Source organism: Garra rufa, chromosome 10, assembly GCF_049309525.1.
Source record: "Garra rufa chromosome 10, GarRuf1.0, whole genome shotgun sequence".
NCBI classification, from domain to species: Eukaryota; Metazoa; Chordata; class Actinopteri; order Cypriniformes; family Cyprinidae; genus Garra; species Garra rufa.
The window spans coordinates 50,163,886-50,179,178 of record NC_133370.1 but is presented as its reverse complement, the minus strand read 5'-3'; the positions used below and the strand labels follow the sequence as shown (position 1 = coordinate 50,179,178).

The 15,293-nt window shown below is 38.2% G+C and overlaps 1 protein-coding gene across 1 annotated transcript; it reads right to left on the bottom strand.

The window, feature by feature from the left end:
• Positions 1-9,684: 9,684 nt before the first annotated feature.
• Positions 9,685-14,764, bottom strand: LOC141344411 (tripartite motif-containing protein 16-like). The gene is made up of 6 exons (XM_073849299.1): positions 14,145-14,764; positions 13,189-13,284; positions 12,856-13,089; positions 12,330-12,489; positions 11,298-11,345; positions 9,685-11,069 (listed from the first exon to the last, which is right to left on the bottom strand). Exons 1-6 carry the CDS (start codon positions 14,730-14,732, stop codon positions 10,555-10,557), a joined length of 1,641 nt encoding a protein of 546 aa, XP_073705400.1. The 5' UTR covers positions 14,733-14,764; the 3' UTR covers positions 9,685-10,554.
• Positions 14,765-15,293: the final 529 nt, after the last annotated feature.

Genomic DNA, 15,293 nt, shown 5'->3' with positions numbered 1-15,293 from the left:
CTTGTGATTATGCATCATTTATCATTATTACTTTATAGTAAGTACGTGTAACATGTGTAAACTTTGCTTTAAAATAAAGTGTTACCTGATTTTTTTTATCAATCTTGTAATAATCTGCTTTGTTATTAAACTATGAGCACCAGTAGGTGTCAAAAAACGTTTTGTAAAATGATCTATTAAGTTATATTATATCTATTATATATTTAAATACTTATGTTTAGCCTTTTACCATATCTCATACACTTTTGGGACTGAATTTTGTTAATAAACATGAATATGTGGCCTATTGATGAGCTGCTGCAGCATGAAAAACTGATCACTTTTTGTCTGAAAGTAAAATTTTATGCAAAAAAAATGATTTTTTTTTTCTTTCTTTTTTTTTGACTTTGCAGAGTAATATTTTTGTTGGTTTGATGTTGGTCGATACTAAAAAGTTTTATATAAAAACCATTACATCTATGCAATGTCCTCATAAAACATGGAAAGCAGTGTGTGCCTGTGTGTGTGGTTGATGTGTAATCTGAAATGTCAGAGAATTTCTCCATTTTTTAATTAATAATAAAAAAATGCTGTAATAACTTTTCAAATTTATTCACTAATGAGAAGTTGCTGATCAAACATGCTTTTAGTTTACAGTTTTTTTTTGATTGCTTAAGCACGATTATCAAAACAGGGCCCGTGTTTTCAAAACAGTACACACAATTAGCACAACCACACACCCAATTAGCAAAACACTACAGATCCTTTGCATAATTAAACACTCTTGTAAAAACTATACACTTATGTTTAAAAACCACACTTTTTTACCGTAAGAAACACACATTTAACATTTACTATACTCTGTTTGCACGACTTACACTCTGCTGTGATAAACCTAAAACACTTTAAGCACTTCTACTTCCCTATAATTAGAGTAGGCTACCATCAACAAAGTACAAATATAAAGTAAAACCACCAAACACTACACAAGACCAATGTTGCACACTGAAGAAACTCATTTATTTCTCAACATGCCCAAAATGTTGACATGGAGATTCATAGTACTGTAACAACATGTCACTTTACGTATTGTACTGTAAGTTTACTGTTACAAAAAAAAAAAAAAAAGACATTGTCTCTTCGCCTAGCTGGATCTGCCCAGAGAATTTCATCAACATCGCAGGCAATGTTGCCATTAGCAAGACACCTTGGAAAGAAACCTCTTGAATGACGAATCCATCCTTGTATTGCTGCTACCTCCATCTGGTCACAGGCCTCCTCCATGGCTTGGATGAGGGGTACCTCAGCCTGGAGACGGAGATCATATACCTTCCACCGCCATGCCGAGAAAAACTCTTCTATAGGGTTGAGGAATGGAGAGTATGGTGTAAGATATAGGACGGTGAAATGTGGATGGTGCTGAAACCAGTTCTGAACCAGATCAGAGCGGTGGAAAGACACATTGTCCCAGACAACAATGTATTGCATATGATCGATTTGATTTGCTGCTGTCATGTTGTGCAATTGGTCCAAGAATGTAAGTATGAGTGCTGTGTTGTAAGGGCCCATATGGGCATGGCGGTGGAGGAACCCATTCTGTGTAATGGTTGCACAGAGTGTTATATTTCCCCCACGTTGCCCTGGGACATTGACTTTAGCCCTCTGGCCAATGACGTTTCTTCCCCTCCTTCGTGTTCTCGTCAGGTTGAACCCAGCCTCATCTACGTAAATGAACTAATGCTGGATCTCCTCTCCATCCATTCGTAAAACTACCTGAAGAACTGTGTCAGGCAAAATTGTGTAGTTCAGTGTAGATGTAGTATACATATTACAGTACAGTAAAAGATTATGAGACAGTATGCAAGATCACACTGCTAAAGTGAATACATACCTCTGCATAATCATGCCGCAGTCGTTTCACCCTTTCGGAATTACGCTCGAAAGGCACTCGATAAATTTGCTTCATTTGAATGTTTTTTTTAAGGATGCGTACCAGTGTTGATATTGAGACCTGATGGATATCGTTGAAACTGGCATTGTTATTGACAATGTTAGCTTGGAGCTGTTTGAGTGTTATAGCATTGTTGGCCAAAACCATGTTTACTATCTCCCTCTTTTGCTGTTCTGTAAACATAGGAGGCCTTCCCCCTTGTTGTTCCTGACCCTCAATCCTATGTAGAAAAAAAAAACAGTAAACAATAGTACAGTAATTTAAAGGACAATTGGTGTATCTACAATTAAGCAAACAAGTGTTTGCACACCTGATGACTGTGTTGAACCAATTGGTTGGGCGGTGCGGTAATTTGACAGTCAGTGCTTTGGTATTGCAAGGAAAAGACTTCATGATAGATTTTTGTGTGTAATGTATGTTAAGTGTGTTTAGTGTTTTGCAAATCACTGTGTGTAGAGTTTTGCAACAAGTGTGAGGTTGACAATGTGCTTATAGTTGTGCAAATATGGGCTGATGTTTTGCTTCTTGAGTGTAAGGTTTTGCTAATAGTGCACTACTTTTAATTTTAGTGTGTAAGCAATCCAAAAAAACTGTAAAAATATTATGCTATGACTGTTTTCTAGTAATTCTTTATGTCTAAACGGACCGGTGTGATAAAATAGCACACTATGTTAAATGCATTCTGAAGGTAAAGTCTTTATATGTGAGCTGTCTGATCGCTGTCCAGTGCTGAACTCACTTTGTTATTACACTATGAAACTACGCCTATTGAATGTTGGCAGTGATTGTGCATTACGACTCTTTTCCACATGGTGGACATCATAATAATGCAGTCATGCAAAAATCACACCAGAGGAATCTGAGCAGCATTACTTTGTGAACAATGAGTTCATCAGAACTAGAACAAAATGTCAGCTTTGTACTAAAATCTATACTATTTGTCTACAAACCCAGTGTTTGAGCAGAAGCGTTCATCTGGTTATTCTGCACTTATGATCCAGAGGCTTCATCTCTCATCTGTGATATGATGTGATATTGATGATATGTGTTCAGGTGTATGAGAACACTGTATCAGTCTGTGATTGTCACCTGTTCTTACACCTGCCTCATATCGCCTGAAAAACCACCTCAACAGGTTCAAGTGATTCACGTTTAAGAAAAGCTATAAATAGAGCTGTCACTGCAGTGGTGTGAAATACGTGACATGAATGCAGTCGAGTCTGTTTTTATTCCCTCTGTTGCATATGGATGATTTCTGTTGCTGAACAGAAGCTGCAGAACGATCTATGCACCAGTCAAGTGTTTATAGACTGAAATGTTTTGTGTGTGTGTGTGTGTGTGTGTGTGTCTATTTCATTTATATTTTGCAATATATTTAAGGTAAAATAGATTTTTTTTTCCATGTCAGTTAGTGACTTTCATTGGATAGACACACAGAGCAATAACATGCTGATCTGAGTATCTGAGCACATCTGAACATCCAGCTGATGTAGAAAAGATGACATGAAATCAAAGCCTGAGTGAGTCTGGGTTCATTCTGCTGATCTCCATTAGTGCTGCAGTTCACTCACAGTGCAACTCACAACAATCACAAGATAGAAACAACAAATATATTGTGGCCCAAAATGTAACAAAAAGAAAAAGAAGAAGAAGATTCACCCCAGTGTGTAGTACATCTGATGTTTAGTGGCATTCATTAGTTTTGATGTGCCGCATGAATCCATGATTTAGCCTACTATTAAGTGCACTTGTAGTTAAATGGCACAGTAGTTTGACTTTTTCCAGGTGTGTTTAGTTTAGTCATTTTCACGTCAATAGGCCTCGCTTTTATAGTTCATGAATTACTGAATCAGTGTCCAGAGAGAGCGTTTGCTCCTCATATCCTGTTTTTCTAGTTTGTTGGTGTTTTGTCAGAGAAACAAGAGCTGCTATTTCTCTATCAAAACACCCTTGATAGGAACACAAATGCATCTCTACTCTGAATTCTCTGTGTGTTTTTTACACGGTTTATACATTTCATGACATCATTATCCACTTAGAAAAACATGAAATAACATCCAGCTAGAGTGTGTAAAGATCAGCTAGTGAGTTCACATCTCGTCAATATGAGTCTGAGATAAAGGCATAAATCGCCCCAGATGTAAAGGGTTAATCCAGTCATCATTTACTGACCCTCATATCACTCCAAACCTGAACCTCATCTGCAGAACACAAGAGGTGTTTTAAAGAACATCTCAGTGCTTGTTTCCAATGAGGTTCAATACTGTAAACATTTTAAAACATTAAACATAGAAAGATTCAACACACCTGTAGCTCAGAGCAGATGTTCAGAGGCCAAAGTTTTTTCTCATCAGGACAGACAGTCTGACAGACATTGTTATTTTAGTATCACTGAGATATGATATCTCTTATGGTATTTTTATATTTTCTTTTTTTAAATTTTTATTTGAATTAAAGTTTTTGTACTTTTGTTGTGTGTTGTTGTCATTTTTATTAGTTTTCGTGTCATGCTGCCTGTTTTCTGTCTTGTGTTTTGTAAGGAGTTTTATCTTTAAATGTATTTTTATTTTCCTTTGGTTGATGCTTCCTTCCTGTGTTTGGTTTCTGTCTCACCTGGTTAAAGCTGGATGGTATACAGATGTGGCTACTGGGCATGAGCACATCAATGCAGCTGTCACACATGTGTGGGGATGAGGAGCCAGAGGAAAACACAGGAACCGGAGTACAAAACAAAACACATATTTATTAACATAACAAACAGAAACCCAGAAGAAACAACAACACAACATAACTTAAAAACAAAAAACAAATCAAAGTAGCAGCAAACATGACATAATATTAAGATCAGACAAGGGGAGTGTGGAACAAAGGACTATTTTATACACTTTATAGGACTATATTATACACTGACAAAGGGGAGTGGCAACTTAACAAGATAACGAGGGGAAGTACAAATATGGGCAAAGGGGGAAACCAATACAGACTAACCACTAGGAGGAGACAAGGAAGAAACCAAAACATAGGAACCACAGGAGGGGAAAACACTAGGAAAATTCACTAAAACAGACTACAATCCTGACAGTAGCTTAATATTGGTCACACTGTACAACAATAATACTCTTTTTGTATTATAGTAGGGGCTAGAATTAGGGTTGGGGTTGGTGTAATCAAACACAATCTAATAGGTAGAAAATGTTATTTCATTATTATTTTCTGGTTGGAGCTGTATCCTTTCTAGTCACAGCAGTCTCGCCTTCTTGTCTGGTTAGTTCCCAATCCATGATTAGACACATCTGTCATTAATGATTTTGTGTTCTCTGTTTATATAAGCCCTTGTGTTTCACTCATGTTTTAGGAGTCGTTGTTTGCTATTGTTCTTGTTTTTGTCCTTTGTGTTCTTGTGGATTTTTTGCCCATTTTTCAGCCTGGACTATCCGTGTTTAGATGTCTTATTAAAATGTGAGTGCAATTGGATTCTCTCTCTCTGCCTCTTTTCTCCTCATCATAGCATATTGTTTTTAATATATTTTATTTTCAGTTTTAGTTATTTTAGTACATTACACTTAAATGAAAATTAGAAAGGTTGCATTGGTAGCTACCAGAAATAAAATGTTTAAATATTTCATTTTATTTTATTTCAGTTAACATTTATTTTATTTTAAGTTTTTTTGTCCCTTTACTTGTTGTTGTTTAAATGTTAATTTTAGTTAACTATAATAACCATGGTTGTTGACTAACAAAAATGTACATTTTCAGTGAACAAAATAAATGGTTATTAAAGCTGGTATTTGTCTTTATTAAGCCAGTACGTTATGCAATTTATTGTTATTATTATTATTATGTAATTAAATGCAGGTATTTTGTAAATATAAGTAAAACAAAAAACATAAGATATTTGATCTGAAGAAGGTCCATTAAAGTGTTGATCACATGCATTTATTGTGTGAATTATTTGTTTGGTTATTCTAAAATAGTCAACAAATAAGAAAAATCTTTGAACAAGCACTAAGTCTTAGTCTTAGAATGTAAAAGCTGAAGAGTAGAAATGATGAGAACTGCTTGTTCAGATGTGATGCTCAGTGTGGTTTGCTGGTGTTGTTGAGTTCACACGAGTTCATGTGTTTCTGCTGCTTTATTTGACAGTAATGTTTGCCATCCGCTGCAAACACTGACACACTGAAAAGCTTATACCTGCTAAAAATAGCCTGAGCTTTACTCTCTAAATCATGTGTGCTGTTTCCTCTGAACAGCTGAGGATTAGTGATTCCCTCGACAGCTTCAACACAAACACACCGATCACACGGAGACACCCGACTGACCGACTGTACGCCACAAACCACAGCAGTCCTGATGGACGACTCAGTCTGAACACATTATAAACAATACTTCATGTCAAGATGAAAGTCCTGTCATCATTTACTCATTACAAACTGTGACCCTTTTAATGCTGACCTCCAGAAACAGCAGAGATCATGAGAGAATCATAGCTCTAGTCCATACGACATGTGTGCTGTCTTTCACATCTTCTGAATATGCGAGAATAGACCTGGGATGCAGAACTTACTTCAAGATACTTTTGTATCCTTTATTTTGTATTTTTCACTACATTGTAAAAAAACGAATTCTTGAGAAAAGAACAATTCAATGCAACTTCATGCATTCTGGTTTTTGTTATCTTAACTACTGTCTTAATGTTTTTACAAAGTAACACTAACTTGTTTTGGCCGTTGAAATTAGTTTGTTCACTTAATGCAAAATGTTTCATTCAGCCAATAAATTCAGCAATGCATTGTTTTTATAGCTGCACGTATAGTCTTGTAGCACACTTAAAGGAGTAGTTCACTTCCAGAGCAAAAATGTACAGATAATGTCCTCACCCCCTTGTCATCCAAGATGTTCATTTCTTTCTTTCTTCAGTCATAAAGAAATTATGCTTTTGGAGGAAAACATTTCAGGATTTCTAGGACTAGAGTTAAATAAAACTGGGTTTTGCAGTTTAAATGCAGCTTCGACTCTAAATGATCCCAGCAGAGGAAGAAGTGTCTTATCCAGCAAAACAATCTGTTATATATATAATATAATATATATATATATATATGAAAATACAATTTATATACTTTTTAACCTCAAATGAAAATTTAGAAAATTTAGAAAATAAGACCCTTCTTCCTCGGCTGGGATTGTGTAGAGTTCTTTGAAGATGCATTTTGGAAGTTCAAACTCAGGGCACCATAGAAGTCCACTATATGGAGAGAAATCCTGAAATGTTTTCCTCAAAAAACTATTTCTTTGCAACTCCAGAAAGAAAGACATGTACATCTTGGATGACAAGGGGGTGAGTACATTATCTGTACATTTTTGTTCTGGAAGTGAACTAATCCTTTAATATGTTCTCTCTTTGTTTGTAAAGCAACAATCATCCTACAAAGGAAATATAGGCTTTTTACATCACAACAAAAGAAATAACTAATAATCACGACAAAACAACATCCAATGTCACATCTTTATAGCAAGGTTTCCCATGTTCTCTAGTAAAATATATTCTTAGCAAGTTAAGTTAAAGTCGAAAGCCTGAAGTAAACAGTGAGTGATGAGACAAACATCTTTAGAGTAGAGTAGAGTAGAGTAGAGTAGATTTTTATTGTCATTGTGCAGTAGTACCATACAACGAAATTTGCTTGTGCATCCTCTTAAAAAACAATGCTCACATACATATACACATTCACACAATAAATATAGTTAAAAATACAGGGCATCCAACATTACACTTAAGTTCCATTGCATAAAGTCCATTTCTATAAAGTGCAACTGTGGTAACTGGGAAGTAGGGGTGCATAATTGTTCAGTTCTGCGATGGCCCTCGAGATAAAACTGTTCTGCAGCCTAGAAGTGCGTGCTCTAAGAGCCCGGTACCGTCTGCCAGATGGAAGCAGGGAGAAAAGATGGTTTGAGGGGTGTGTCTCGTCCTGTATAATGTTACGTGCTCGGCGGAGGCAGCGGGCCTTAAAAATATCATCCAGTCGGTGCAGGGGAAGTCCAATGATTTTTTCAGCAGATCTTATAACTCGATCAAGAGATTTCCTGTCCTTCCCTGTGCTATTGGCATACCATGCTGTTATCCCGTATGTTATGACACTCTCGATGGCACATTGGTAAAAGATCTTAAGAAGCTCAGCAGGCAAATGGCTCCTTTTAAGTGTTCTTAAAAAGTAAAGTCGCTGTTGCGCCTTTTTAACCATAGCTATAGTATTTATCTCCCAACTGAGGTCCTCTGAGATCATAATCCCCAAGAATTTAAAACATGATACCTTTTCCACTTCCTCGCCATTAATTATGAGGGGTTGAGGGTCCTCCTTACACCTTCTGAAGTCCACTATTATCTCCTTTGTTTTCTTAACATTCATGGTCAAATTGTTGTTTTTGCACCATCGTGTCAGTCTATCAACTTCATCTCTGTATGCATTCTCGTTGTCATTTGAGATTTCTCCCACCACAGTTGTATCATCCGCAAATTTTATCATTGTATTCGAGGGGTGGGTGGAGATGCAGTCATGCGTGTAGATGGAATATAGCAACGGGCTCAACACGCAGCCTTGCGGTGCTCCAGTGCTGACGGACAGGCTTGAAGATTGATATGGGCCCAGTCTTACTGTCTGTGGACGGTCTGTCAGGAAATCCTTTATCCACATGCACAGGCTGTTGCTAAGGCCCAAGTCAAAAAGTTTAGTGACCAGCTGGTTAGGAATAATAGTATTAAACGCTGAGCTATAATCGATAAAAAGCAGTCTCACGTACGTCTTCCCCTTGTCAAGGTGTGTCAGCGCTTTATGGAGGGCTGTAACGATTGCATCTTCTGTGGACCTATTTTCCCTATAGGCATACTGATGCTGGTCCAGGTTGATGGGAAGGACAGATTTAACATGTTTCATCACCAGCCTCTCAAAGCACTTTGCAACAATGGGGGTGAGCGCTACAGGTCTGTAATCATTCAGGGTGCTGATGTGGCTTTGCTTAGGCACTGGAATGATAGTTGCTGTTTTAAAGCAGGTCGGTACAGTTGATGTGGCCAGGGACATATTAAATATGTCCGCAAAAACATCTGCGAGCTGGTAGGCGCATTCTCTGAGCACTCTTCCTGGGATCGCGTCCGGTCCCTCTGCCTTCCTAGTGTTTACAGACCTAAAGCTGCGTCTCACTTCCTCTACTGTTACTGTAGGTATAGAGTCTGTATCAGCAGGGGGGGGAGCAGCTCCATTATCTGGCCCTGATGTTTCAAAACGGGTATAGAAGTGATTGAGCTCCTCTACCAAAGAGGCATTGATGTTTGTAGATGGTTCACGGCTGGCCCTGTAATTGGTTATTTGTTGTATTCCTTGCCACACACATGAATACAGATCCAGAGACACGCATCTGAAACGTTCTGATACGGATGAAGAAAACATCACTTAAAAAGAGCAAGAATAGATGAAAGTGTGACATACATCCTCATTAATGAGTGCAGATTAATCAGATCCTGAGCATCTCTTCATGATCACACACAGACAGAATGAGAAACATCCTGAAGAATGAGATCCTGCATCATCACATCAGATTTGATTTTCATCAGGTAATTATTGTCCTTTTGAAAACAGAAATGTTTGACAGAGCTAAAATAATGAATCACAACACAACAGGATTTGAACTCATTTATTCTGATTGTCTTCATGTTTAATTCATATCATATTAATACATGCATATTGAAGACACTAAACCAGAACTTTTTCCTTACTCATGCTTCTTCTGGACTAACAGCAAAAACCAGATTTGTTTTGTAAATTACTTGAACCCATTTTTATTTTATTTTATTTTTTAATTTATTTAATTTATTTTGTAGTCTGAATAGTTGACGACAAAACCACAAAAATCTCATAGACTTACATTAATGGAATGTTCATTTGAGCTAAGACTATTCAAACTCCAACTGTCAAATTCTATCTATCTATCTATCTATCTATCTATCTATCATTGTGATGATACCAGCAACTTTATAGCAACACTCTAGCAATCATTCAAACCAACCTTGCAACCACCCTGAGTACCCTAGCAACCGCATAGCAACCACTCTGAGTACCCTAGCAACCACATAGCAACACCCTACCAACCGCCCCAATTACCTTAGCAATCCCATAGAAATTCCCTAGGAAGCACTCCTGGTTACCTAGCAACCACCCCAGCAACCGCAAAGCAACCTCCCCAAGTACCTTAGCAACCACCTGAGTACCCTAGCAACCACATAGCATCATCTTAGCAACAACCCCAAGTACCTTAGCAACCACGTAGAAATTTCCTAGCAACCACCACAGGTAACCCAGGGGTCAAGCAACTGCATAGTAACAGTCTAGCAACCACCCAGAATACCTTAGCAACCATACAGACATCCTATTGTAGCAAACATCCTGGGTATGTTAGCAACAGCAACACACTAAAATCAAACTATCCATCTAGTTGATGTTATTTCAGTAACAGAAGTTCAGCTGCAGTATTAATGTCATGAAGAGAAAACAAGAGACTCTATAACATCTCACTGATTCATCATCAGCTCAAAGCATTATGGGTAGAATCTCTCATCAGTCTATTCTGATTCATCAACACAGTTTCACTGATCCAGAATAAACCCCAAACCCAGGATAGAGCGGCTGAGTGAATGTGGTGTGGACTGTGTGGATGAGGCTCATTGTGTCAGAGACACTGTAGAAGGACAGAGTTCCTGCACTGTGATCCACAAACACTCCTATTCTACTGCTGACGGACTTTACAGGGAGATCAATCTCTATCTTATTGTGAGTGAATGAGTAACTGGAGGAAGAGCAGAACAAACTCCAGGACTGATCATTAGATCCAAACAAACATTCATCACCCAGTCCCTTCCTGCTGATGCTCTTATATGACACTGATATAGACACATCTCCACTCCACTCCAGCTCCCAGTAACAGCGTCCACACACACTCTCTCTACACAACACCTGAGAATAACCATCAAATCTGTCTGGATGATCAGGATACGGCTGGACTGATTTAGTGTCAGTAATCACTCTGTTGTTCTCAGACAGACGGAGGTATTTAAATGCTGTGTTCGGATCCAGAGTGAGCTGATGGGAATCTGATGGAGATAAAACACATCAGAATCAGGAATTATGAATCTGTTTGATCTTTTCATGTAGCTGAACTCTTCATGTTCAGTGTATCATCAGTGTCTCAGTACAGATGAGCAGATATCCTGTGCAAATCATCATTTACATCAGCAATTAGAAAACTCTTCTTTCACCTTCTACAGGAAGAACATGAACACACTCAGTGAGTTTTTCTGCTTGTTTTCTTACTGACTTACATTGTAGGAAGTCCTTCCTGGTCCAGAGATCAATGTTGGTGAATGTGACTGTGGAAATCAACAGACATGAACAGTGTGATTCTTATGATCCTGCATCCATTCCTAAGACATTTCTAATATGATGTTCTCCATGATATGAGATGATGATGGACTCGTTTCTGAGAGCAGATCAATCTCTAGAGGCCTGTTAAACAAAGCCAGTTTCTGTTTTTACCCAGCTAAGTTTGCATTTAGTTTGGGCAAACTCTTAAGTTTCCAGTCTCTAGAAGATGGGTTGGTTTTGTCACCATGGTAACTTACACTACATGGCTACTCTTCCTCTGTGTTAGAGATCACAAACCCAAACTTGACCAATCAGCTGTGAGCACAGTCACATATATCTGATGCAATTAAGCCAATCCTACTGTATCTCTCACTTCAAACTAAAGCAGTTTACAGTGAAAGAACATTAGAAACACAATTGTCCGTATTTTGCTGCAAATGATTTATTATATTCATATTATATATATATTCAAATAATGATCACATGAACCGGTAACTAATATTAAACTTTGCATTTAAATTTAAATATATACATAAAAATAAGTTTTAATATATAAAGCTTTTAAAACGACTGAACTTATGTGTTTGTGAAACGATATCAATTATTAAATTCAGTTGATTATTTTTCATAGTCAGATGCTTTCTGCTGCCTTCTCAAACTCTCGCTGCAGCAACGGTGTTTATTCTTGACCTTCCATGTAAATGCATGTTAATATTTTAAATATTGACATCTCTTAATCTTTAGCAGAGAAGTGATTCAAACTGTGATTGTCTGTTTGCTGCATGTGACACACTTTCAGGTGCATGCGCTCTAGAGTTAATCACAAACTCTGGATCAAGATCTAAATCTGAGAGTCAACAGAACATGTTTATATCAAGGTTTGTGAGCCTGCTGAACCTGAACTAAACCTACCTGGAATTGTTGTTTGATCAACTCTTAACCTACTCTAAAACTCAGCTAGCTTCATGCAACAAGCCACCAGACTTTACCTGTGTCTGAGATCTTTTTCAGCTCCTCTTTGCAGAAATCCTGTAGTTTGTCTTTTAGCTGACGAACAGATTCTCTCAGACCATCAAAAGAGATGGAAGAAACAAAGGGTTTCTCATTCACATCTGTAGATTCAGGAGGTGCTGAGAGAGACTGGAAACTCTACAGAAAACAGAAATCAAAACTCATCAGCTCCACACTTCACCCAATAACCTGCAGCAACATCAGATTTGACTGATCTTTAGTAACTCAATCCAGCACTTTCACAGCATCAGCTTCATTCTTCTCATATTCATTATATCACATTAGAGCTACAGATTCTAGTATTTGACACTTACACTCTATGTGAACTTTCTAGGAAATAGTTTGGATGATAAAACATCTGCTGAGAACATAAATGTCCATCTAACAGCTCAAGCACATCAATGGAGTCTCATTATACAGTTGAAATGTTTCTCTGTGAGTCTGGTGTCACAGCAGGATGTGTCTCAAGTCCACTATGATGGTGTTGTTCTAGATGTCTGTTACCTGCAGGAACTGGATGTGATCCTGTGTGTGTGAAAGCTGCTCCAGCTCAGCGTCTCTCCTCCTCAGATCATTGATCTCCTGCTCCAGTCGCTCCAGTCGTTCTTCAGCTCGACTCACTGCTCGCTTTTCCTGATCTCTGATCAGCCGTATCAGCTCAGAGCGGCTTCTCTCAATGGAGCGGATGAGCTCAGTAAAGATCCTCTCACTGTCCTCCACTGCTGTCTGTGCAGAGCGCTGTTAGGACACACAGTGATTCAGGCTTCAGTGGGACTGAAAGAGACAAGAGAGTCTGAACTGAGACTGAGACAAACTTCTCTTCTTCTCCAGACTCACCTTATGAGACTCCACAGCCTCTCTCAGCTGCTGAACATCTTTCTCTCTCTGCTGGATTCTCTGCTGGAACGTCTTCTGCGTCTCCTTCAGCTGCTTCTGCAGGACAAACGGATGATAGTGAATGACACAGAAAACTACTGACACTAAATCATCATGTGAACAGATGAATGCAGTAAATGTGGAGCTGATAACTAACAGCTGTAGACTAAAACTCAAGAAGGGATGATTGATCATTTACCACCATCATATGTGCATTAACATGAAGATTAAGACCTGTTTCACACTGTAAGTGTAACTGTTATAAAAGTGTGACTTGACCAAGATGTAGAAGTTCACACTGACAGTGTTTTTGTCTCTTGTCACTGCATTTAACCTGCATTTTGACTGATACTGTCATGATCTGGGCTGTGGGGCTTCCCTCAGCCACATGAGGTCGCTGTTCCCTGCACTGCTAATTGTTATCACCTGTCTAGATGTCATTATCACTTACACCTGCTCACTATTAAGGATAAGGACTATAAGAACTCTCATTTCCCACTCTTCATCGTGTCTGCATTGTCTTCCATGTCTGTCTCTGGTATTGTGTTCCTGTTTGATTGTTCCTGCTCAGTTCCTGTTGTGTGTGCCGTGTTGGCCTTTTGGATTTGATTTGTTTGTTTATTGTTTTATTATTAAATATCCCTCTTCCTGCATTTGGACCCAGATCTCCTCTATCTCACCGTGACAGATACTGTAGAAGTATATATTTAGTTAGAATAATGCCTGTTTCACACTGCAAGCATAAGTATTATGACAGTGAAACTGACTAAGATGTAGAGACAGTGTTTCTGGTGCGTAATTGAGCTGCAGCTCTAGACAGAAAAATGACTGAAGTAAACCTATAAATCACTAAAATCATCTGGATACAGCAGATTTACTGAACAGAAAGTCATCTATCAGTGTCTAGTGTTAAATACCTGTTTCTCTGTCCTCTGTGCTGCAGCTGATACAGTGTCATGGTTTTTATGTTCATCCATCGTACACAGCACACATATACATTTCTGATCAGTGCGGCAGAAAACCTCAAGGATCTTCTCATGTTTCTGGCAGATCATCTCCTGCAGTCGTCCAGTGGCTTCAGTCACTTTGTGTGGTTTACGTGAATGAAACTCCTCATGACGCTCAAAGTGAGTTTGACAGTAAGACTCCAGACACACCAGACAGGACTTGACGGCTTTGTATTTTCTTCCAGTACAGACGTCACACTCCACATCTCCAGCTCCAGCGTAACAGTCAGCAGTAAGTTTGGTCTTCTTCAGTTTCTCCACCATTTCAGCCAAGATGGTGTTTCTAGCTAAAGCAGGTCTTGGACTGAAGGTCTGTCTGCACTGAGGGCAGCTGTAGACTCTCATCTGATCCTCCTGATCCCAGCAGTCTGTAATACAGCTCTTACAGTAACTGTGTCCACAGGGAATGGCCACTGGATCCTTCAGGAGATCCAGACACACCGGACACATGAACTCCCTATGATCCACTGAAATTCTGGCTTCTGCCATTTTACTCATGAACACAGAGACACAAACACACAACAGCTCAACTACACTTCAGTTTCTGTTTCCCTGAACTCATGTGTTTCCTGTTTCCTGGTTCTGTGTTTGACTGACGTGTGTTAAATAGGTGTGTCTGTGAGTCTGTAAAGCAGGTTCCTCATTCATTCATTGTTTAGTTTGAACACACCTGACTGTTATTAAAGTAAATGCAAAAACCTTGATTAATTGATATAGGAGCGTTTAAAACACACACTTGTTATTACAATCCTGGCTCTATAACTTTACCATAAATATAATTTAGTACAGTTTAAATTAAAAAAACAAAGTGGGAGAAAAGGATTTGAGACATTTGATTTGAATTATGTTTACAAGAGTGACTAAAGATAAAAAAATAGATTATTCAGATGAACACATTAATTACACAGGATATATTTCACGTTTATAAATTCATGCATCAAAACTGGAGAATTATTTAAAGTTTGGAGTTGTTAAGATTTATCATTGTTTAAAAAACATTTGATCAAAAATACAGTAAATACATTTATATTGTGAAATATTACAATTTAAAGTAGCTGT